The sequence below is a fragment of the Rutilus rutilus genome (assembly GCF_951802725.1).
Source record: "Rutilus rutilus genome assembly, chromosome: 11".
NCBI lineage: Eukaryota > Metazoa > Chordata > Actinopteri > Cypriniformes > Leuciscidae > Rutilus > Rutilus rutilus.
Genome location: NC_140216.1, coordinates 22721059 through 22747040, shown reverse-complemented (window position 1 = coordinate 22747040; position 25982 = coordinate 22721059). Strand labels below are relative to the sequence as shown.

Below are 25982 nucleotides of genomic sequence, written 5' to 3'. Positions count from 1 at the left end.
CGTTCATATTCTGGACTCATCAGATTTTTTGTAGTTTACTTTATTATGATTTTAGTATCATAATGATTAATAAATGCATGCACAATTATCCGTGACCTTCATAAATGTTGCAGATAGTTTTAGCCTACTATCCACAAACAAATTGCTTTCAACTTATGTGTGCAAAATTCTGAATTCAATGAATGTACAGCAATTTGTACAAATAGAGACATTTTTGTGAATAAAATGTTTTATTTTGTATTAGTGATCATAATTTGCGCATGCAACAAAGATGTACAGGTGACACACATGCATTTATTGACGTCTTTTCTGAGTCTCTCAAATTTCTCATTTGAGTGTATTCGGCAATGCTTAATATGAAGTATTTGTATTTTTACCTGGCAAACCAACTTGTGCACACAAGTTCCCATGCTCTTTTTATTTATATCCCTGTAAATTCCATTATATTTAAAATGATCTTCTCCATCACGTTTTCAACACATTTCAAAATGAGCTCACTGAAATGTTCTTGGCTGTTAATAATCTGGTTAAAAACTGGTTGAAGCCGATGTGGCTGCTGCTGCTGCTCACAAAAAGATAGCTAACAGGTTGTGTCAGTGGCAGGATGGGGTCCTTAGATGTTTAGACATTCACAGAGCAATTTGTGGGGGTTTGAAATGTAAGGCACCTGGTAGAACTATCAAGAATGGGGAATGATGTGGAGTATTTTGTTTCCTCTGACTCCAAACTTCAAATGGCCCTTTCCAGTGAGGAGCAAGTTTCTGCCTGATTGTGGTAGGGTCATGCCGCCACACGAGGTCTCCCCATTGATAAGGAGTAAACTTCAGGGCCCGGTTGCATGCAACCTCTTAAGTGGTTTGACCCTGAGGGGAAAAATATTCTTGAGGTAAGGAGGTTTCTCTAAAAGCGTTGCAACAAATGTCTTAACCGTCACCCTTAGCCAAGTGGCAAAACACGGCAATGGGGGAGCGGTTGCTATAGTTACGATATCTCCCACAATTAAAAAAACATAACAGACCACTGACATTTAAACCAGTTTAACATTTACTAAACTATACAGCTGTACTACACTATTTGAATTATGGAGATCATTAAAGGTGGTCTGACAGACGACACAGAGAATCCTAAAATTCAAGCACATTGTTTCTATGAGTGTACACACACCAGTGACGTCCAGCTATGGCAGCGGAGGAAAATGCGTAAAATGCACCACTCACATAGTTTTCCATTGTTTATCCAACTCATTGTTATTATACTTACTCATCGATGCTACTTTGCTTGTATGGCGAATAGATTTACTGATTTTGCCACCTTGAACTTAAGCACGAAAGTACAGAATGATGGGTCTGGTGTTCAGTGTCCTAGCCACAACGTGGGTCGGCGCCTAGTCCTGCGTGCTAACCGGCATTACAGTACAGTACAATCTATTTACTGTTAGAAGATGGGGGGAAGAGGGGGGAAAACAGTCTGCCGCTGTCATGAGATAATTAATTCAAGTGCACAGTGGAAGTGATGAAATATGAAAACGTTGTTGTTCCTTTTTTTCTTGCAGCCCATGTTTCACTAAGGGTGTGTTTGCTCTTGTAGTTTGGTTCTCCTGGTTCCTTTGGTCCGGACCAAAAAAAGAAAATAATACATTTAGTCCTGGTTTGCTTAACGTTCACACTGTCAAATTTAAGACAGAGCCAAAAGATACCAAAAATATATATATATTTTGTGACGGAATTTAATGGACATCCAAAACAACGCTGTGGTTTGGGCTAAATGCTCTTGTTGTATGTGCAAAAATCGAAGGGTTTATAAAATGTGTAAAAGAGTCAAAACAGCGGCAGGAATTCCTCCATTGCACACAAATGAAGATCTGCTGCAAGAAGACAGAAATTATGATGCCTGTACCGAACTGTAATGGGCAATGTAGCTCCTATGATGAGAAAAAAAAACAGGTATGCTTCAGCATTCTGTCCTTTTTAGGGTGTTTTTTGTTGCATTCATATTTCAGTCGAACCGCCACCAGAGTTTGTTTGGAACCTTTTCATGGGTCTCTGTCCGCTTGTATGCTGCTCACCATGGTTATGGATGGCAGCGTTCACACCTAATGAAATAAACTACAATAACAGAGGAATCACACCAGAGTTTGTTTTAATAAAATCAAACCTGCCAAGTGTGAACACACCCTAAGGGTACTCTTAACCGTACGACTTAGTTTAATATGTTTTCTTAACTTGAGGGCTTTCATGCAACCGAGCCCAGACCCTTATCATAGTGTTGCTTTTGCTGATGATATGCATGCTCCCTGTTTTGGGTTGCAGCAGTGAATACCTCTTACATCTTGGTTGTGAGTTACACACTGTCCACCTCTCTGCTGAGTGTTTTGCTATTGTAGCTCTGTTTAGCTTTGTTTTGAATATCCATCTTGTTCTTTGTCTTTAAACTGCTAAATACAACTTAATCATTAACATATCTGGTATTATCTGATATTAACCCGGTTTCACAGACAAGGCTTAGATTAATCCAGGAGTAGACCTTAGTTCAATTAGTGCATTTAAGTAGCTTTTATAAATGTACCTAAGAAACAGGGGCGGATTTACCTCATATTGTGATATAGGCAAAAGCAAATTTTGGTTTATGACGGTTTTAAAGAATATTGTAGCTGTAGCTATGTGGGCACTCATTTTTTTCCTCTGTTTTTCTTGTTGTTTTTTTTCAGTCATTTGGCCAAAATCTCACATTATAATGAAACGCTACGTACAGGTTATTTGGGCTATGACTCGACGACAAAAAGACGCTCTTCTCCGCTCCTCAAATACATAAAAGATTACCCTTTATATATAATGTGTTTCTTAAGTAAAGAAAACACTCTAGTTATTAAAATAACAAGTTCTTTATTTACCCTTGATAATAAAAATAAAAAAATGTTTCTCCTCAATGTAATTGGCCACTATAGACTTATTTTACTGCGAGCCAGAGAGGCTGACGTCAAAGCAAATTTAAAAGGGCTGGATAATGCTAAATGCAATTACTCTTAAGATTGTTATTAACGTCTGCACTAATGATGTCCAACTTCTTCCATCAGAGATCTCTATAACAAGAACAATGTCAGACACTGTAATACACTCTGGCCCCCTCTCTGCTGTCTGCAGTGGTGTCTACAGAATAGTATAGGTTTTATAGAGAATTGGACAAGTTTTGGGGGAAGACCTGATCTATTAAAAATAGATGGTCTTCATCCCTCCTGGGGTGGTGCCACTCTTCTTTCAAGAAATATAGAACATAGTCTTAGAGTTGGTAATTGACTATCTGGGGCCCATGTCAGGAAGCAGACTGACTGGCTAAACCAACCGTCTGCTAGCCACTTCACTTCACAGAAGCCAGATAAATCCCAACACATAGAGACTCTTTCGCCTAGATATCATAATATAGTGTTTGTTCCTCAAACTAGTAAACACAAAAAAGTCATGAACCTATTCAAGATTAATAATTTAATTGATGTTCAATAAATAAAAAGATAAACAACGATAAAGCTTGGGTTGCTTGATATTGGATCTATTTCTACAAAAGCATTTTTTGTAAACAATATGATCACAGGTATAATATGCTCTGTTTGACAGAAACCTGGCTAAAAACATTTTAAATGATTTTACCACCCAAGGTTACTGTTATAAACATGAGCCTCCTCTGAAAGGCAAAGGGGGAGGTGTTGCTGCAATCTATTGTAATATTTTAAGAATTACTCAGAAGTCTTGTTTCAACAACAATGTTTTCGAAGTGATGGTGCTTGATATAATGGTAACAAGTGTAAATGATAAATCCCTGTTGACATTTGTACTGGCTACTGCAACACATTATCACTCCCAACTCGTCACATATTGACACTTGATCAGGACCCCTGGGCTTTACTTTTCAACGTACAGGGTACCCCTTTGGTGTCATACACAGATGCAATGGGCATGGGTATTTTAATCAAAAAAAGAAATGTGAAGTCTGCACACTGCAAGCTACTCCAGATAAATTTATTGAAAGCACAACGTTTCGACCATCAGGTCTTCATCAGGTACGTTCATGGGTATTTTAATGAAATGGTATATTGGGGTATAATTTTTCTATTATGACATTTATGTTAGGGTGTAATTTTCAATTTAATCAGCCAGCATAATTTTATTTACATTTACTTTCTTTTTTATTTACACTATTTAGACATGCATGTAACTTAACCCCAGCCTTAAACCTACCCATTTGTATATTATATAATATAAAACAGGATATACCAGACAAATACGACTACAGACACAATTTATTTAAAAAGTACAAATATTCCAAGTGTTCCAAGGTCAAATGATTGATTTGTGTGAGGAACAGACCCAAAAGCGGTCACCGTCTCCATCCGCCGTAAAGCTCAGATCCTGCACACATTCAAAAATTGCCGCCAGAAGAAGTGTTACGTCAGCTTTGATTGTGAAATGGCATTGGCTTTCATATGTCTCGTGACTGATTGCATCATTACGTCAGCTTATATTGTGAAATAGCATTGGCTCTGGATTGTGTGTCTAGTGACCAATTACATCATGCTAAAGTTTGGGTGTATTTTATTAATGAGATCTGACTTTGTGCGTTAACGGAGCAGGATCATTTTCAGCAATTAAAACTATATGATGTTTCATTAACAAAGTTCAGGAGGAGCACGTTCTATTAACGTGGAGATTTCTAAATAATCTATCCAATCAACACATCATCAGCAATCAACACATCTGTCCTATCAGTATGAGAGGAGGCCTATATACACAGTTGACATTCCTCGACAGTTTTTCAGCATTTGGTCCCGCCCATTTGTTTACAATGTCAGAGATTGAACTCTTTCCATCTAATGACGACTCCCTCGTTGCCCAGGATCCTTCGCAGCATCTCACTGATGCAACTCATACTGATAGGACAGATGTGTTGATTGCTGATGATGTGTTGATTGGATAGATTATTTAGAAATCTCCACGTTAAAAGAACGTGCTCCTCCTGAACTTTGTTAATGAAACATCATATAGTTTTAATTGCTGAAAATGATCCTGCTCCGTTAACACTGTGTATATAGGCAAAATTTTGGAAGAAACCGTACAGCACCTTAAAACATCATCCTGCGCTCTTGACACGCTTCCCACATCTTTTTTCAAAAGTGTGTTAAACAGTTTAGAAGCAGATCTTCTAGAAGTGGTAAATGCTTCACTTCTCTCTGGGAGTTTTCCAAACTCCCTGAAAACTGCAGTTGTCAAGCCCCTCCTGAAAAAGAACAATCTGGATAAGACCATATTAAGCAACTATAGGCCGATCTCAAATCTTCCTTTCATAGGCAAGATCATTGAAAAAGTTGTCTTCAATCAGCTGAACAAATTCTTATGCTCGAATGGATACTTTGACAATTTTCAATCTGGTTTCCGACCGCACCACAGCACAGAGACAGCGCTCATAAAGATAATAAACGATATTCGCTTAAATACTGATTCAGGCAAATTATCGGTGCTGGTACTACTCGACCTCAGTGCTGCATTTGACACTGTCGATCATAACATACTTCTGGACAGGCTGGAAAACTGGGTGGGGCTTTCTGGGATAGTCCTAAAATGGTTCAGGTCATACTTAGATGGGAGAGGTTATTATGTGAGTATAGGAGATCATAAGTCTGAGTGGACATCCATGACATGCGGAGTTCCTCAAGGCTCAATTCTTGCGCCACTCCTGTTCAACCTGTATATGCTCCCACTAAGCCAAATAATGAGAAAGAACCAAATTGCTTACCACAGCTATGCAGACGACACACAGATTTACTTAGCCCTATCACCTAACGATTACAGCCCCATTGACTCCCTGTGCCAATGCATTGATGAAGTCAACAGTTGGATGTGTCAAAACTTTCTTCAGTTAAACAAAGACAAAACTGAAGTCATTGCTTTTGGAAACAAAGATGAAGTTCTCAAGGTGAACGCATACCTTCACTCTAGGGGTCAAACAACCAAAAATCAAGTCAGGAATCTTGGTGTGACACTAGAGTCAGACCTTAGTTTCAGTAGTCATGTCAAAGCAATAACTAAATCAGCATACTATCATCTGAAAAATATTGCAAGAATTAGATGCTTTGTTTCCAGACAAGACCTAGAGAAACTTGTTCATGCTTTCATCACCAGCAGGGTGGATTATTGTAATGGACTCCTCACTGGCCTTCCCAAAAAGACCATAAGACAGTTGCAGCTCATACAGAACGCTGCCGCCAGGATTCTGAGCAGAACCAGAAAATATGAACATATCACACCAGTCCTCAGGTCTTTACACTGGCTCCCGGTTAAATTTAGGATTGATTTTAAAGTATTATTACTGGTATATAAATCATTCAATGGCCTAGGACCTCAATACATTGCAGATATGCTCACTGAATATAAACCCAACAGATCACTCAGATCACTAGGATCATATCAGCTAGAAATACCAAGGGTTCACTCTAAGCATGGCGAGTCCGCTTTTAGCTATTATGCCAGCCGCAGCTGGAACCAACTTCCAGAGGAGATCAGACGTGCTCCTACAGTAGTCACTTTCAAATCCAGACTCAAAACACTTCTGTTTAGCTATGCATTTAATGAATGAGCACTGTGCCGCTGTTCGTCCGACTGTTTGTACTGTACTGTACTGTATTGTATTTTATTTTTTATTTTTCTAAACTGTTTTAATTATTCTTATTTCTTTTTATTATTTTAATTTCTTCTATGTAAAGCACTTTGAATTGCCATTGTGTATGAAATGTGCTATATAAATAAACTTGCCTTGCCTTGCCTTGCCTTGCAACGAGCACCTGTGCTCGACAGGACGCCACAACCGAGCCTCCAGGAACACTGCGCGGTCATCGGCCCAGCCGCGCCGCTTCTCGTACCCCAAGACGCCAAGGCTTGCTCTCACTCCACCATCATCTTCAAAATTCTCCTACACCTCAGCACAACCCACAATCCCTGCAATAGAAAAATGGGCAGTATTGGGGTTAAGACAAGCTTTAATTTTTTTAGGAGGATAAACAAAGCAGAGCTATACAACCTGTATGTTTCACTTCAGTCAGCATTCCCATCTCCAAAATCCACTCCACCTTCCAAAGCCACGAACAAAGTGAGTAAGAATCACAAGGCCCTAAACTCACGCTCTCAAAAATCCCCGTCTCCCTCTCTCGCAAGACCGGTTCTTCTGCTAGCGTCAGGCCGCGGCAGCAGGCCTTCAGCTAGTCTGGGCTGCGTCCCAGATTCTGCCGCAGCCAGGCCTCACTCTCCTCTTCGCGCTGCGCCTCACGTCGTAATATAACCTTCGTCGACACAGGCCGCCCTTTTTGCGTGAGTATGCCTTCACCAGTGGCGCAGGCTCAACCTCAGCATTTTCCTATCACTTTCTTCAACCCGGTCCATGGCCTGCAGCCCGATATCAGACTCTAACGCAAGGCTGCCTCCACTAGCAGCGCAGGCCCAAACGTCCTATATTCCTCATCAGCTTCCTTCCTTTTCCACCCTGCGGGGCCGACCAAAGCGTGAGGTTTATCAGTGATAGACAACAAAACCATCTTTTACTTCATAAAGCAAAGCAAGACCGATCAAACAAAAAAGGCCATTTCATATACATTTTCAATCTCCTATCACCAATTCAACTGTACCAATCTCTCTTAGCCTACCTACATTTCAGAAGCTCGCAGGCTAAACTCCCATCCGACCCACTCTTCGCAGATGACTCCATTCGCCCCGTCACACGATTCTGGTTCCAAAAACACTTTAACCCCCTGAGGTCGGCGGTATCGCCGGCGATACCAGCTCGCTTTTTTTTTATCAGAGTTTCATACATCAATCGATTCTGTTAAATGTGTATTATTTTTGTGTATACTCACAATAAAAACAAAGTGTTGTGTTTTTTTCCAAATAAAGAAAAATAAACACGAAGCGAGTTCTGCCTTCTCTCTGCCAGTGAAGTCCATTCTGAAACGCGTCCGAAAATGAACTGTAACTCAGCGAATACTAAGTCAAACAGGCATACAGACACACAGGCATGAAGCTTGAATTCTCTTCTTTTAAATGAAGTAATTTATATAAAAAACAAATATTCTCATCTTGTGAAATCTGTATTAAAAGAGATCGATTCCAGTCGAGCTCATTACAGCTAATTCAAATGTAATGTGACCCCGCCCACGGAGAGCGCGCGCTATTCAAACGCAAATGACTGAGGCAATCCACGCAAACATGTGAACGCCCCCATATCAGCTTGAGAAAACACAAGTTTATTCAGATCATTACTTGTTTACACAGTCTCGCAGTGCTGTGAGGAATAATAATAATGGAAAATGTACCTCAGAAGTGCGGGTATATCGAGGAGCGAGCTGAGGAATACTGTAGTACGTTTTTTTCCTTCTCACGTGAATCGGGTTTCTGTTTATGAATGAATGAACGGCAGAGATGCGCGCTGTTTACCACAGCTCGCAAAAAGACAGTTTAAATTTAAATCGCGTGTGTGTGTGAATGAATGATGATGTTTTAGCAAACTGTATTGCTATACTGAGTAAAAATCGACTGAAATATGTTGAAATAAAATGTAGGCTATTTGTATAAGCAACGTATTAAACTGCAAATTAACATTTATATGCCCTAATATTTCATAAAAACAACGTTACAGTCAGGCGAAATATGAAAGACAAGTTTAGAGTTTGTACACTGCCTGTGTGAGACGCGCGTCTCAGGCGCGGCACGAGCTGCGTGGAAAACGTGTGCATGCTAGAAATAGAACCGACGCCTATTTTTCACGCGACACGCAAGCGTCTTGGAAGCGTTTCCATGCAAAATTGAATAGGAAAATCTGTTTATTTGTCATTTTGACACGAATACATATTAATAAATGTCCTTTTGATGTTTAAAAGTGTCTAGGTTTTGACATAAATGCAAATATAAATGTCATTTTACAAAATATGATCGATTTTCAAATACTGCTGTATTGAATGAACAGCTTTTAGCAAACTCTGTTGCTATACTGAGATGAGGAATATGTGTTTTGTCAAAAATAAAGTCATCAACTAACTAATGAATCCTTTACTTTGAAATACGTATGATAAAATGTATATTTTAGTTTTGAAAGACGTTGACTAGTTTTGAAAAGATTATAAAGTATGTATGTGCATGCATATATATATATGTGTGTGTGTGTGTATATATGAAGAGTTCAGATGCAAAAGCCTCTAAATGCCATCTGAAATTTTCTCCTAGAATGATCATTTTTATGAAGCTTGTATATTTAAGTTAGCTATAGGTGACACACCTGAATGAATGGCTCATTAAGTATGCAGGGGCATTGTCTCACCAGGTGTGAACTACTAAATATGCATGATGCTGTTGGAGCGTTTACGCCCCATCCGCATATTGGCTTTCCAAACTAAAAGTGTTTCACAAAACTAAAATCAATGTATTATGTGAATGATTAGGCAGGATGATTTTCACACCATTTTGAAGAAAAAACTCTAGGCGACGACATCCATTAGTCAAAAGTCGTATTGCCACATATTTAGTATGTGTTTTGTGGCCTTATTTCAGAAACTTTAATTTTTAGTTTTTTTCGATAACCATGCATAAACATTATTCTCTCAAAAATGAAAAAATTTACATACATGTGGCTCACATATTATGGTAGCCCTGTTTGTGCTATATAGAGTGAATTTACACCTTTGCCATTAATATGTTTATAAGCAACTGAAAAAAGCACAAATGTCAGGGCATGTCAGAACATCTCAAGGACCCCAAAAACACCTTAGACCCCAGAGGGTTAAGTCCATTTTGCTCCAATCCGCCATCCCAGCAGACCACTTTTCCAGTCACAGCTGCCCAAAAAGGCCTCTCCCAGCAGCAGATCCAAGCACTTGGCTGCTGGTCATCGGAGGCTTTCAAGATTTACATTCGTTCAAATCGCTTCCATATCAATAGAGCTCAACGAACCCTCATCAGCTAAATTCTTTAGCGTCAACTTGTTCTAATACACCCAACCCTACAGGTTCACCGCTCCCACAGGAGCCCCGTTTCCCGTTCCAACTTGCTTCACTGCTTCATCAGTGTCATCTGTTCCGCTCCCGCAGGAACTCAGTTCTGGACAGTTGGAAAGCAAATTGAAAAGCAAGTTTTGTTCTACTGCTGCAACAGTGTCATTTACTCCGCTCCCGCAGGAGCTCCATTACTCTAATTTTGTTCCACTGCCGCAGCATTATCTCCTCCACTCCTGCAGGAGCCCTATTTCTCATTTCAACTTGCTTCACTGCAGTGTTATCTCTTCCACTCCTGCAGGAGCTCAGTTCTCTGTCCAACTTGCCCATTGGATAGTTTGGAAAGCAAGTCGAAAGCAAATTTGGTTCCACTGCCACAGCAGTGTCATCTCCTCCTCTCCAGCAGGAGCTTATTCTCCGTCTAACTGGCTCACTGGATAGTTGGAAAGCAAGTCAGAAACAATCATTTCCACTGCCGCTACAGCATCATCTACTCCCCTCTTGCAGAAGGTCTGTTACTCCGTCCAAAACTTGATCCACTGCCTCAGCAGTGTTATCTTCTCCGCTCCCGCAGGAGCCCTGTTTCCCATTCCAACTTGCTTCACTGCTGCAGCAGTGTTATGACTTCGGCTCCCGCAGGAGCTCAGTTCTCTGTCTGAATTGCACTTTGGATAGTTGGAAAGCAGGTCAAAAAGCAAGTTTGGTCGACTGCCGCAGCAGTGTCATCTCCTCTGCTCCAGCAGAAGCTCCGTTTCTCTGTCCAACTGGCTCATTGGATAGTTGGAAAGCAAGTTGAAAAAGTCTCAGGCTACGACTGTAACCCTGGTTCGCTGAAAAGGAAACGAGACGCTGCGTTGAGATGCTGTGGGAACACCTCTGCATGATTGCGTCGTGAAGCACCTATGAAATCAGTCCAATTGCATGATGGAACGTCACAGGCGGGTGACGTCATCCACCAGGAAACTATAAGCATACCTGGAACAAACAGTTACTAGCTTCTTATAGCAGGGAGTATGGCAGTGCGATGCAGCATCCCATTCCCTTTTCAGGGAACCAGGGTTACAATCGTAACCTGAGACGTTCCCTTTCAAGGGAACTCGAGCTGCGTCAAGACGCTGTGGGAACTTTATAACCACAATGTCATAGTAACAAGTACCTGTCTGTGTGAAATCTCTGCGCACACTAAGACGAAAGTACCTGCACTCCTGGAGTGGAGCCGAGGTCAAGGTCATAAAACCTCACGAATGTGTGTGGCGAGGCTAACTACCTGCCCCATCACAAACAACTTGGAGGGAGACTCCTGACGATAATGCTTTAGAAGCAGCCATATTCCTAGTCAAGGTACAGCCAAAGGTGAAGGCTGACCGGCCAACTCCTAAGCAAGTGAGATGGCCTCGACCACCCACTTGCTCATCCCCTGCTTAGATGCCAGGCACCCCTTTAGGGTGACCCAAAGCAAACAAACAGTTGTTCAAATTAGTCTCTTGTTTTGATGCCTCAGGAATCCTTCACTGGTTTTGTCACTTTGTAAATAAATTCATCCTCCGGGCACTTTGTTTGGGCTATCCTTGTCGTGTGATTTTTTCACCCCCGTGACACTGGTGGAGAATGCGGGCAAAAGAGTGAAGAATCACCGACAAACAAGCTCTTTCACCTCTCAATTTTTTCTCTCTCTTTTTCTTCTCTTCTATCTCTGGTTCTGCCATAGGTGAGCGCTCCTTCCCCAACATGGAAGAAATTCTCAAACGGCTCACTAGCATCCGCCAGCAACAAATAGTTGAGCACCTTGCCACCCGCCAGGGTGAGAGTGAGCAGGAGCTCACTCCCAATGAAGGTTGGCAGCACGATGACTGGGCACAGCTTTTGGCCCCTCTCCTGACCGGTGAGGCGCAGCGCACACACTTTTCTCTCCCCGCCGCCACCGCCAGGCACTACGATGATGTGAAGCGGGAAATTTTGGCCCGTCTGGGTTTGTCCGATATGCGCTGCTCAGTACTTCTTCGATTGGGAATATAAGCCCCGTCGGCCAGCCCGTCCCCAGGCCGCTGAACTCACACGATTCGCGCAGCACTGACTGCTGGAGGGGGATCCAATGGCCAGTCAGGTGGCGGAACGCGTTGTCATCGACCGTCTGCTTCGTGCTCTTCCTCGTTCACACCGACAGGCTGTCGGGATGAGGAACCCAAGTACCACCCTAGAGCTCGTTGAGGCCATTGAGTTGGCAGATGCTGCCCTAGAGAGGGAAGTAGGGGAGCGAGTGCCGCCATTTCCTTGGAGGGTGGTCTTGGAGCAACGCATGCCAAAGGGTGCTCAGCGACAAATAGACAGGTCAGTGGCCCCCTCACCGCGGGACGAGCCCATGCCAACGGAGCCCCCTGCACCTCCTGGCTGGCTGGCTGCATTGTTCACAGCAATCTACCAGTTGGAGCTCCAGAAGCTGATGTCATGGTCAACGGGAAGCCGTTTCGGGCCATCCTGGATTCCGACAGTGCGGTAAGCCTGGTCCAGTCGAACATTCTGTCCCCACGTTTGGAGTCTACAGCCTTTCTCCCTATTACCTGTGTCTGCAAGATAAAAAGGTCGAGGCAATCCGCTCAGCCCCGAGGCCCGAAACCAAGACCCAGGTACGAGCATTTTTAGGGTTGGCGGGATATTATCGCTGCTTCATCCCTAACTTCTCCTCCTTAGCCACCCCTCTGACAGACCTGACTAGGAAGGGACAGCCGGAGAAGGTTCACTGGACACCAGAAAAGGAGGAAGCCTTCCGAAATGTTAAGACAGCCCTCACCTCGGAACCGGTACTCCGAGCGCCGGACTTTAGCTGCCCCTTCCTGCTACAGACAGATGCGTCCGATACTGGACTGGGAGCCGTCCTGTCACAGATCCAGGAAGGTGAGGAGCACCCTGTCTTGTATATCAGCAGGAAGCTGACCCCAGCCGAGAAAAACTATGCCGCGGTGGAAAAGGAGGCCCTGGCCGTCAAGTGGGCAATCTTGGAGCTGCGATATTACCTCCTCGGCCGGAAGTTCACCCTGGTCACGGATCACACTCCCCTTCAGTGGATGGCCCGAGCCAAGGACACCAATGCCAGAGTGACTCGATGGTTTCTCGCGCTCCAGGACTTCCACTTTGTGGTGCGCCATCGAGCTGGAGCTGCGAACGCCAATGCTGACGGTCTCTCTCGGATTTGGGCAGCTTTTTCATTCCCCACCCACCCCCCTTTTCTCCCCTACTGTCTCAGATCGCCCACAGGACCAAGACGACGCACCACAAGGACTCATCAGCGTCGCCCTGGAAATAGACGAGGAGCACCTGCACGCCCTCGTCACAGGCTGATCGGCCCCAGCTGTGGTCCATCAAGCAACAGCCAAATAAGCCGCATGGGATTTGCCAGAGGGTGAGATACCTCTCCATGAGACAGAACTCTAACGCCTGTTCTCTATCTTTCTCTAGAAAGCAGTGGGTGACCGATCAGCCTTGCAGGAACACAGCCCAGACTCGCTGTACCACAAGGAAGACCACACGCACTTCACCGGAGCACCCACCTAAATCCTTCACTGGTTTTGTCACTTTGTAAATAAATCCACCCTCCGGGCACTTTGTTTGAGCTATCCTTGTCGTGTGATTTTTTTCACCCCCATGACAATATTTACAGCGGGTCTATTCACACTGGATTAGTATTGCCTGAGGTAATTTTTCCGGACCTTTCTACTGAAGGTAAAAGTCCCCGTAATCTTTACTGACATTGTATGCAATGATTACTGAGATGGCACATTCGGACGGGACTAAAATCACAGAGAAGCTCTGGTAATAATTACTTTACCCCACCTCTCCATGTTAAACTAGTCCCGTCCGAATAGGGCTTTTGTTACATATTTCATCACAGCCAGATTATCCAAGTTGACAGAGTGTGTTAAATATATAAAATATTTGATGACCTGTAATTTTCTTCTATTAAATTCAGATAAGACTGAGGTATTACTTATTGGACCAAAAACTTGTACACAGAATCTCTTAAAATACAATTTGCTTTTAGAAGGATGTACTGTTACTTCATCCTCTACAGTAAAAGACCTGGGTGTTATATTTGACAGCAACTTGTCTTTCGATTATCATATTTCACATGTTATTAAACCAGCCTTCTTCCACCTCAGAAACATAGCTAAGCTACGGAACATGCTATCTGTTTCTGATGCAGAAAAGCTAGTTGCATTCATGACTGTAGATTTGAAAATCATGCTTTTCCTATTATTGTTGAATCACGGAAGCTACTACAGTTACTTTTGCCAAGAGATTTATTATTTATTATTTTTATACATGTATCAGACAGAGAGAAACAGGCATAGAAGAATAAGGCTATTCTTAGGTGAGGAGGTCTTCATTCCAGATTTCTCTGTTCCCCATTTCTCTATCCTCTCACCCCATCATGCCAGCTGTAAATGGTTTCTTGGTGTTTCTCCTCCCTCACCCCCTCATCTCTATGTTTCTCCTTCCTCTCACCCTGTCATGCCTTTATGTTTCTCCTTCCTCTCACCCCGTCATGCTTTTATGTTTCTCTGAGTCAGTACATTAAGGATTGAGCTTATACTGTATACACCACTGAGCAACTTTCAACTTCCTTGTAAGGTAGAAAAACGTTGCTTATGTTTAAAATGGAACGTACAGTATACCTCATGCTTACACATGGTACAATCCACTTTCCATATTAAGAAACTATTCTCGGTGTATACATTTGTGGTACATTTGCATCAGTTGAAAAACATTCCTTTCCTTGTAAAGAACTTACCAACTGTACACATTTGATGTATCATCATCATTGGAACATCTCTGCTCAGTGAACATGTTACATTGTTTTTTAATTTTGTGAGTCATGTTACTCTGACTCACAAAATTAAGTTTTATGTAACAAAGTTTGGGAGGAGCATGTTCAGGTAATCAACTAATCAGCACAAGAGGAAGCCGGTATAAATATAGCCTTCCCTCACCTCTGTCCCATGACAGTTTCACAGCATCCCTCCACCACCCCATCACCTCACTTTTGGCTGGTTTTGTATCCCAGGCAAAAGGGGGGGGGGGGGGGGGGGGTTCGGGCCATATTCCGAACTCGGAGCCCTCTCCCAGACAGCACTCCAAATACGCATAAATTACTACATCTGATTTCATGTACGTGTGAACTCGTGAAATACATTATGAAATTATTATGAAAATGAATAAAGAAAAATAATTAAACAAATAACATTAAACAGTCAATTTTTTATCTTCAATGACCTCTAGACATTACTAGGTGGTTATCCTGCATCTTCAATAATCAAGCTACAATTAGTCCAAAATGAAGCTGCTAGAGTTCTTACCAGGTCAAGAAAATATTATCATATAACACCAATTTTATCATCTCTACACTGGTTACCTATTAAGTTCCGTATCGATTACAAAGTATTGCTACTGACCTATAAGGCCCTAAATGTTGTATTTAACTGACCTTCTATTGTCCTACAATCCATCACGCTCTTTAAGGTTACAAAACTCTGGACTTTTGTTTGTACCTAGGATGTCTAAGTCTACTAAAGGAGGGAGAGCATTTTCACACTTTGGAATAGCCTTCCTGATAATGTTTGGGGCTCAGACTCACTCTTCCAGTTTAAATCTAGATTAAAGACACATCTCTTTTGCCAAGCATTCACATAATGCATCTCATAACCTTGTACTCCATTTATATCAGATCAAATGCACATGATTATCTTTGCTTAATGTTATGAACAGCAGCTACACTAATTATTTTCCGCTTGCCTTTGTGTTTTATATATCGGGATACCCATCCCAAGGTAACTAGAGAGTATGTAAGCTCCAGTCTTGATCTAGCCTCTCACGAAGACTTCAGATGACCCAACACCTGGGAAGAGATGACTCCAACTCCTGTGAGGACGATGCAAATTATAAATTAACATGCACCAATGCTAAATTTTCCATATATTGTAATCATTATGTTCACAACTCGTAATAATTACTTCAATGAGCTCATTGTTTCTGCCTTAAATTAATAAATTGTTAGCTAACTGCGTGATTTGTATATGTACATTGCTGAAATACATTACTTGGACACAGTCACCTCTGATAACAGAGTACTTAGTCTAAATTGTAATGTAGACACATGCATTTTCTATAAAGCTGCTTTAAAACGATATGTATTGTATAAAGCGCTATACAAATAAATGTGAATTGAATTCAATCACACTGATCACTTTCTTCATTCCCGCTTTCATCCCTTTCACTTTTATTCTCGTGCACTGTTTGCTAAGCCAATCAGAGATTTTCTCTCTCACCGTTGGCCCAGCGGCGATTCAACATGCTGAATCGGCCCAAAAAACCTGATGGCGTCCAACTAGAGACAATGGTGCGGAATGCGGCAAAAAAAATTCAATTAAGCCGACTAACACTCAAAACCAGCTTGACATTGCCAGATGGCCAACCGTCAGCTTTGTGTGTCCCATTAAAAGAACGAAAACCTTAAAGCTGCAATTTGAATAATCATCAATTGAAAGCATCATTAATGTCTGTTGTGCTAAAGATACTGGACAAGCTGCACATTGATTAATATTTAATGTTAGGTATTCAAATTGAGGTTCTTTTTTGGCAAATTCTAAATAAAAAAATCTAGTTTTAACAATGCAAAAACCTTTTTACATTATGTATTAAATTGATTATTTGTTGTAATAGGTCAGTATTTGTTAGAGCCATTATAAATAAATCTGTTGTAATATAAATCTTCTTAAGGACTTTTGCTTTTTAAATATGAAGAGGATCTACATTTAACTAGGGCAGATGTATGAGAAAATTGGTATCAGTTTCATTATCAGCCATGGCTGCTACAATCTCTCTAGGGGACTGCAATAACAACAGTGGAGAGCTGAACTTGCTTTGAATTTCATCACAATTGTTTTTAGATGTCTGGTATAGGAATGTTGTTGAGAAAGATCCTTGTCTTATTTGGGATATTGTCTGAGACTCCTCTCCTCCAGACAGCAGCTTCAAAGATGAGCCTCTCCAAGGCTTAATGAAACAGGATGGTCCCCAGACGGCCCTCCACAACACCAGGTGTTCTCTCCTTAATGATCTCATACAGCGATGCAAGCTTCATCAGCCTCTCCTGTATTAATAATGCTGGCAATGGCTGGGCTCCAGCTTGTAGTTGAATAATAGAGCAGTGTGCTTCCTCGACCTTGACATATGTCCACAGATTCAGTTTGATGCAGTGCCGACGAGATGGAAGCCACAGTATTCGTTATTTTCCCATACATTTCCCATGCAACAAATTTGCATGGTACTGTAGGAGTCTTTTGTTTCATGGAGAAGAAAACTACAACATTAGAGATGTTCGAGGACATGCAAATAAAATATTTGCCTTATACATCACTCTCAGGAAAAGCCATTTGTTCTCAAAAAAGTTTGATTTTTTTTTTTTTTTTTTTTTTTTTTGCATTTCAGGGCAAATTACCTGTTATACACATTGGGGGCAGAGATGAATTATTGATTTTGACCCAGTATGTGTAAACATAAATAAATGCTAAAAGGGGTAACAGGATAACACAGGAACAGAAAATAGGAATAAAAACAAATTATGCATTTTTCTCAATTAAAAAAAAAACAACAACAACATTTAAGACAATAAAATATAGACAATGAAATAATATAATATACATATACAGAATAAACTTTTTAGTATAAGTTCAAATTGTGGTTTTCTGTTTGTATACAGGAGTAAAATTGTCCACTGTGTGGTCCGTCTTCTCTCTGCAAAAGGATACAGATTTTTCAACAAAACTGTCTGCACAGGAGTACTGTTGTATAGGAATGTTACTGACTCAAGACCTGACAGGAAATTACTTTGTAAATATCTGTTAACAGACAGAAGCTTAGTGTCTGTAACACCTCAGCTAGATCAAGGCTTATAACATTATAGTCTTATATAGGCTTATGTCTTATAACATGCCTTTCATTGACAGACCATTTCTGTTTGAATCTGCAAGAATTTTGCATTGCTAGTGTGTGACTGTGTGCAGACAGTATAACAATAGTAGAATATATCTCAATAATGAAACCACTCACATTGAAATTTAGTACAGAGCTGCACATTACTTTTTCCTGTAATTCTCAGAGATGTTTCATATACTGAAAATTCCCAAGTAGGTGTTGGTTTTCATTGCATCTGTTTTAAAATCTCCAATCTTTGCTCTGCAAAATTGTTTGTGTACTTTGCATAATTTTTATACATTTTAGCTCTTTTCGCAAATCTAGCAAGCTGACTTCCTAGAAAGAAAAAGAATTAAGACTGTTGAAAAAGATTATTTAGCCTTTTAGGGGAATTCAAATCTGTCGTCAAATTCAAATAAATCATGACGTTCTGGGAATTTATTATTTTGAACACACAGGTGTTCAATAATACTTTTTTATAAAAAGTGTTTTAAAGATTATATATGTGTGTGAACATTGGCACTTAAATGTAAACAGACCAGAAAGTATGTCTGACCTCACTTCATTTTTTCATTTTTTTTCTTAGCTGTCCGAAATGACAGGAATAAGAAGAAAAAGGATATTCCAAAGCAGGAGCTGGTCGAAAGTTATGAGCTGACAGCGGAACTAGATACCATCGTTGAGAAGATACGGAAAGCTCACCAAGAAACTTTTCCTTCACTCTGTCAGCTGGGCAAGTACACCACGGTAAGCCACTCACTTTTAAAAGAGTGTATGCAGTGGCCCCAAAAAGTATTTCTGCACTAAAGTCACATCAGCATCAGAAAAAAACATACTGGCTAGCTAGGGTTTGCTAAACTGGCACTAACTCGCATTGTGTCCTGGAAATGGGGTGCTTGAATTGACATAAAAGTACAAAGAAAAATACAAATACAGTATGTATGGAGGAAAAACACTGTCAACAAATATTTACAAAAATAACATTTACAAATGCTCAGACTCAGCGTTAACTTTGTTGACCACAACAAAATAAATACACTTTTAACCCTCTGGGGACCAAGCTGTTTTTGGGGTCCTTGAGATGTTCTGACATGCCTTGACATTTGTGCCTTTTTCAGTTATTTATAAACATGTTAATGGCTAAGGTGTAAATTCACTCTATATAGCACAAACAGGGCTACCATAATATGCGAGCAACGTGTATGTAGATGTTTGTATTTTTAAGAGAATAATGTTTATGCGTGGTTATTGGAAAAAATAAAAATGAAAGTTGCTGAATTAAGACCACAAAACACATATTAAATATGTGTCCACAAGACTTTTGACTAATGGATGTTGTCCCTTTGAGTTCTAGCTTCAAAATGATGTGAAAATAGTCTTGCTTTATCGTTCACAAAAAAAAAATACATTGATTTAAATGGTGTAAAACAGGTTTTGCTTGGAAAGCCAATATGCGAGGAGGAGGAGTTTACACCTTAGATTACAATGTCCCACCCACTCTGCATAATGACTCTGCATAATGACTCTGCCTAATGAGCCAGGTGTGACACTGACTGAGCCACAATGCAAGGACAAAAGATGTATTTAGACTTACATTGACCATTTAAGATTTCGCTTACATCTCTCTTGTAAATATGTTTTGCTATTTTATTAAAAATGTTACAATTACAACAATAATTACAATTTCAACAATATTTCAAGTGTACTCTTTCTTTGTAAAAAAAAAAAAAAGATTATAGGCCTACATTTTATCATATGCATTCATTAGTTTGAATATAGCCAACATTGGAACATCTAACATCTTAGTCTATGACTTTATTTTTGACAAAAATAGTAGGCTATTTTATATATATATATATATATATATATATATATATATAACGTTAGATATGAGCAGAAATTGCTAAACAAAAGCTTATTTGATGTGGCAGTATATTCTACAGTAGCCTAAAAACTGTTTAATACGTTGCTTATACAAATATATTTTATTTCAACATATTTCAGTCGATTTTTACTCATCTCAGTAGGCTATAGCAAAGCAGTTTATTCTTTCACACACAGACGCGCGATTCATATTTAGGCTAAACAGTCTTTACAAATATGTACCCTTCATTCATCTCACAGAAAGGCGAGTCATATTATAGAAATGCGATTCATCTTTTTGCGGTTTACATAGGCCTACACTAACGTTATTCCATAACGTTATTCCACATCAACACTTGAGAAAAGAAAACAGCCTACATCACTCCTCAGCGGGATCTGCTCCTCATATCAGGAGATATTGCTCCTCATATCAGCACTGTTCTGAGGAAACTTTTCTCCATAAGGTAGGCTATATTATGCCTCACTCGCGGCGCTTTGTTTACAGCTGATTTGGGGGCGTTTCACAGACTGAAATGGTTCTCAGAATTTGCATTTGAATAGCACGCGCTCTCCGGGGAGTGGTCAAATAACTTTTGAATGGCTCGTAATGAGCTCGACTGGAGTCGCTCTCTTTTTATACAGATTACAGAAGCTGAGAATATTTGTTTTTTATATAAATTACTTCATTTAAAAGATGCGATCTCAAGCTTTATGCCCGTGGGTCTGTTTGCCTGTTTGACTGAATTTTCGCGGAGTTATAGATCATTTTCGAACGCGTTTCAAATGGGAGTTTACTGACAGAGAGAAGGCAGAAATCGCATCATGTTCATTTTTCTTTATTTGTCAAAAAGCAAAACACTTTATTTTTATTGTGAGTATACAGAAAAAAAATAGAAACTGAACAGGATCGATTGATGTATTACACGAAAATGAAAGATCAAAATGAACAGAGCATTAAGTGTTTATTTTTCATTGCTAAAAAAAAAAACGAGCAAAACGCGCAGGCGCGTTTTTGGTCCCCAGAGGGTTAACAGCATAACCGTCTCAGTTTACATATATAACCATGGTTCCCTGAGAAGGGGAATGAGACACTGCGTCTTCTGATACTTTGATCCCGGCCTTTTCCAGCCTTCCTTTCTTCCATGCAGGGCAGTTTTGGCAATGTCAGCTCTTCACACTGGACACCACCTTTAAGGGAATACTGGCCCAGGGAGAACAACTGAGTTCCCTTGGCCTTTCACTACCTCCAGGGGGAGCAAGAGATCTTCTAAACTCTACCTAGGACACCACAGGGGAGCTTCAGCTTCGCTTCCTCTATAGAAAGCGCTGACATCTGGCTATGTCCAGAATCTTAAGAATCCGGCACTCCTGACGGTTCCTGACCATTAAAATGGATGCCAGAAGGTAAGAATCTACTTCTCATTGGATTCTAAGAGATGGGTAAAATCCCTGGGGAGCAGAGGACCCTGCTATTAGACCCTCAGTAGTGGGGAGGGTTCCTTTACACTCAACCCTAAAGACTCGCTTACCAAGGGGACCATGCAAAGAGCTAGATACTATCACTTGATACTGCTGTCCTCATGGATATGGGATATGTCCATGATCTGAAGACTCCAGCACTCCTGAAGGTGCCTTACAATGAAAAGGGTTTCAAATTCTAGGCAAAAGCCTCTTCTTGTCAGGTTCTAAGAGATTGGAAAAACTCTTGTGGGGGAGCGGAGGAGTCTACTTTAAGACCCTAACCACGGGGAGGGTTCCTCTGCACTCAACCTTGAAGACTCGCTTATCAAAGGGAGCTCGCAAAGAGCTATCTGCAACTACTCAATACCAAAAGATCATACAGAAAGCTCTTACGGGGAGCGGAGGAACCTGTCAGAGCCTTCAAAGAAGACACCTCACCCACTGAGAGATAGCTCACGAGCATTTCTTCAATGGGAGGCATTAGCACATCCATACTAAAGCAATTCGCGTAATTCGCATGATGGGAAGGATGAATGTGGGTCGAAAATGTTTTCTCCCATGATCTCTCTACCTCAGCGTAGAGATCAGGGAGAAACGGAAAGTTCAGAGGAGTAGGACGGACAGGTATCGCTTGTGATCTCCCATCTCTCACGCCACCAAGCAAAATCTAATCTTTCTGTGAAACTGGCCATAACCTCCAACAGCTCCTCAAATGGCAGCCTGGCAGGCTGGGAGGGCTCACAGATAACGTCTTCACCCACCTCAGCCTCATCCAGCTCTTCCTGACTAGATGCCAATAAAGCAATATCTGCTGGATCTGAAGATTCGAGAGAAAGAACATCCTGATCCAGCAGGTCGCTTGAGTTAACAACTGAAGAACGCGAGAGGGACATACCTTGCTTGAATTCCTCAGACAACTTGACCTGCAAATCCCCACAAACTCAGTCTCCTCTTTGCCTCATCCATTGCAGGTCCCGAATAGGGACAGGCGCGAACTGAGCTTCATGGAGAAATTCTCACAATGAGCGCATTCAGCTTTCTCGAGAACTGAATGCACATGCTCCTCAACCATGCACATAATGCACAAGTCGTGTGTGTCCTCAGGTGTCAAGAATTGCTGACACGGAGACAAACACTTCCTGGAATGCTTGGCAGAGTGCTTTCCCATAGAATTCACCTTTACAGGTAAACAAACAAATGGCTCTAAAGACAAAAAAGCTGATGACTTGTACTACAGGCGCCCTTTTATACTCTCAGGCTCACTGGTAGTGACGTCACGGACTGTCGTCAGCCAATGAAAATTTCTTGTTTAACCCTCTGGGGTCTGAGGGGTTTTCTGGGCCCTGGAGGTGTTCTGACATGCTCTGCAATTTGTGCTTTTTTCAGTTATTTATAAACATGATAATGGCAAAGGTGTAAATTCACTCTATATAGCACAAACAGGGCTACCATAATATGTGATCAACATGCATGTATATGTTTGAATTTTTAAGAGAATAATGTTTATGCGTGGTTATTGAAAAAAATAAAAATGAAAGTTGCTGAAATAAGACCACAAAACACATAGTAAATATGTGTCAATAAGACTTTTGACTAAGGAATGTTGTCGCTTCGAGTTCTGGCTTCAAAATGATGTGAAAATCATCCTGCCTAATCGTTCACATAACACAATACATTGATTTACACTTTGTAAAACAGTTTTTTTGTCAGAAGAGGTTTATGCATGTGAGTGGTAATGGCCTATCAATATTAATGAGATTCAGACCAGGGGTGTGACAGACACTCCCCCAGTGGCTAATGGGCCATCAAGTGAGGCAGCCTGAACAAAGAACAAAGATTGAGAGGAGATTCAAAGGTTTTGTTTTTCAATCTGTTTTATTGTAATTCCTCTATGTGGAGGAACATAATGTTCTAAATTTGCTCTAAGCAAATCAAATGTGAGAAAAATAAAAAAATAATCAGTCTGCTATAAACAAAGCAATTGTGAGCAATAAACAAAAGTAAAGGCAGGTATCTCACAGTAAATGCTTATGCCCCGTTGATGCGGGCTCTAAGCAAATCAAATGTGAGCAAAATAAACAAAAGTAAAGGCAGATCGCTACGGTCCATAGGACAGAGAAATATCACTGCGAGTATCTGTTTATGGGCCATGACCGCACGTATTTAGTGACGCACGCAATGAACGGATCGTTCGCGAACGACACATCAATACATTTCAAACATTTACACCTGTATTCACAAACATCTGTGCATAAGGCAGTATGGAAGCATGATAAGCAGTGTCATAGTCTAACCAAAACCATACGTTTATATATATATATATATATATATATATATATATATATATATATATATATAATGTCTAGTATTTAGACAGTAGGCCTAGGCTATCACATATTTTACCGGAGGCTGAAATATATTTAGACTAAATCACATTACACTTAAGCAGATATTCGCAAATAAGCTACATTAAACATAAGGCAGTATTTTAGCATGATAATCAGTGTTATAAGCTAATCAAAACTGAGTGAAATATATTTAATATATAAATATGTTTAGAGAGTAATAGCCTATCACATTGAAAAAGTTTACACTTGAGCATATAGACGAATGTTAGGGATATTGTAAGGCAATCTTTCCTGTAAGATGTCAAAAGCTAGCCAAAACTAAGCAAAATATAGTCTGAAAATTCATATGAGTTCTATATTATCAGAAAAATAATTATATAACAGTAAAACTTACTCCGAAATTGTGTCCTCGGCGGGATCAATTCGCTCTTCAAAATGCTGCCATTCGTCGTCCGAGTTACAATCTTCCTCTGAGGAAAACGTGCATTCTTCCTCGCTGTCCAGAATCATCTGAAGGGCGTCTTTACCGGAGAAGCGTGCCATACTCAAAACGCGATGAACTATCAGTGAGTCTGATGAAGAAACTGTGTTTGTATGGCATTGATCGGGGGGCGTGTGCGATGCATAGATCACCTAAACTATTTACCATGTGAATAGTGCCGGGGGCGGGGCTGCCTCAGCTCATCAGAGATAATGAAGGGAGAACGAAAAAATGGTACCTCTCCTTGCTTTTAAAGGGACTACATAAGCTGAGAATATTTGTTTTTTATATAAATTACTTCATTTAAAAGAAGAGATTTCAAGCTTCATAAAGACATATCTCACGTGTCTGTGTGAGAAGTATTCGCTGAGTTATGGTTTATTTTTGGACGCGTTTCAGAATGGACTTAACTGACAGAGAGAAGGCAGAACTCGCTTCGTGTTAATATTTCTTTATTTGGCGAAAAGCACAACACTTTGTTTTTATTTTGAGTATACACAAAAATAATACACATTTAACAGGATCGATTGATGTATGAAACTCCTATGGAAAATCAAAGTCAACAGAGTTTTTATGAGTTTCTTTTACACTGATAAAAAAAAAGCGAGCTGGTATCGCCGGCGATACCGCCGACCCCAGGGGGTTAAAGGGCATGTTGCAGGAGTGTTCTGCCCCCGCTTCTGTGTGTGTATGGCGTGGCATAACCTGTTACATCAGCTCGGCAGATAGCTAACAGTTTCCCCAAGACAAAGAATGAAGCTTGTTTATCCTTTCCAAACTTTACTCAGGAAGCACTGTAAAACTGCAAAAAACAATACATTTCAGTATTCAATTCAAATACATAAGTTGTTCAAGAACAATATTCACATTTAATGTGTTGAAAGTATAAAATAAATGTGCTAGCTTAATGCTAACTTCTATAGGAAATTACATTACGAGGCTAACGTTTAGCATATGCGATCAAAATACACACTTAGAACGAACTCAACTTCATAAACAAAGGATCTCATTACTAGTATTCTTAGTGCTAGATGATGATATAACTGTATGACTTCGTACTTACAGGCAAACGTGTTTTCTGGCCAAATTAAATCCAGAGAGAAAAATATGAGACTGCTTAATTTACCGAGAGACATTGAACTGACGCGAGACTGCTAGTAGAATGTGAACTGACGCGAACTGACGCGAGACTACTAGTAAATGTAAACAGCGCGCTATGTTAGGAGTCGCCACAAGAGGTCTCTCTTTTGCCAAGATAAACAACAGAACATAACACTCCCCGCTTGTTATAATGTATTATAACACTATTCCCTTTTTACAAGTAAAACAACTTCTGAGACTGGTCTAGAATACACCCGCTGAGTACCCTGTCTGCCCACCCTAACATCCACTTTGCGAACTTTAGAGTCTTTGCTGGGAATGGCGTTTACCACCACTCCGACAGGCCATTCATTCCGCTTGACCTGAGCATCCTTGAGCAGCACAACATCTCCTTCACTCAGGTTTGGCTTGTCCACGTGCCACTTTCTCCTTGGTTGGAGTAACACCAGGTATTCTTGACGCCAGCGTTTCCAGAATGAGTCGGCCAACGCCTGTACTTGTTTCCACTGCTTGCTGTATAGGTCTTTAAGGTCATACTCTCCCGCTGGTGGCAGCACTGGGTCGACTTTCTGTGTTAGCAGCATGGCAGGTGTGAGCACTGTGGGCATGTCTGGGTCGGATGACACAGGAACAAGGGGTCTAGCGTTCATAATGGCCATGACTTCAGCCATGAGTGTGACCAAAACTTCATGAGACAGGTGGGCAGTATTTGTCTGTAACAGCAGTGCATCCAGTATTCTGC

At 40.8% G+C, this 25982-nt stretch overlaps 1 protein-coding gene across 1 annotated transcript in view; it reads left to right on the top strand.

Annotated features, from left to right (window-relative positions):
• LOC311299308 (retinoic acid receptor beta-like) overlaps nucleotides 1–25982 on the top strand; it is a gene marked incomplete at its 3' end in the record, with an annotated part of 380652 nt that overhangs the window by 226815 nt on the left and 127855 nt on the right. The window contains exon 4 of the mRNA XM_084422816.1: nucleotides 18573–18733. Within this exon, the coding sequence (XP_084278942.1) occupies nucleotides 18573–18733 (161 nt within the window). The remainder of the gene's footprint in view (nucleotides 1–18572; nucleotides 18734–25982) is intronic.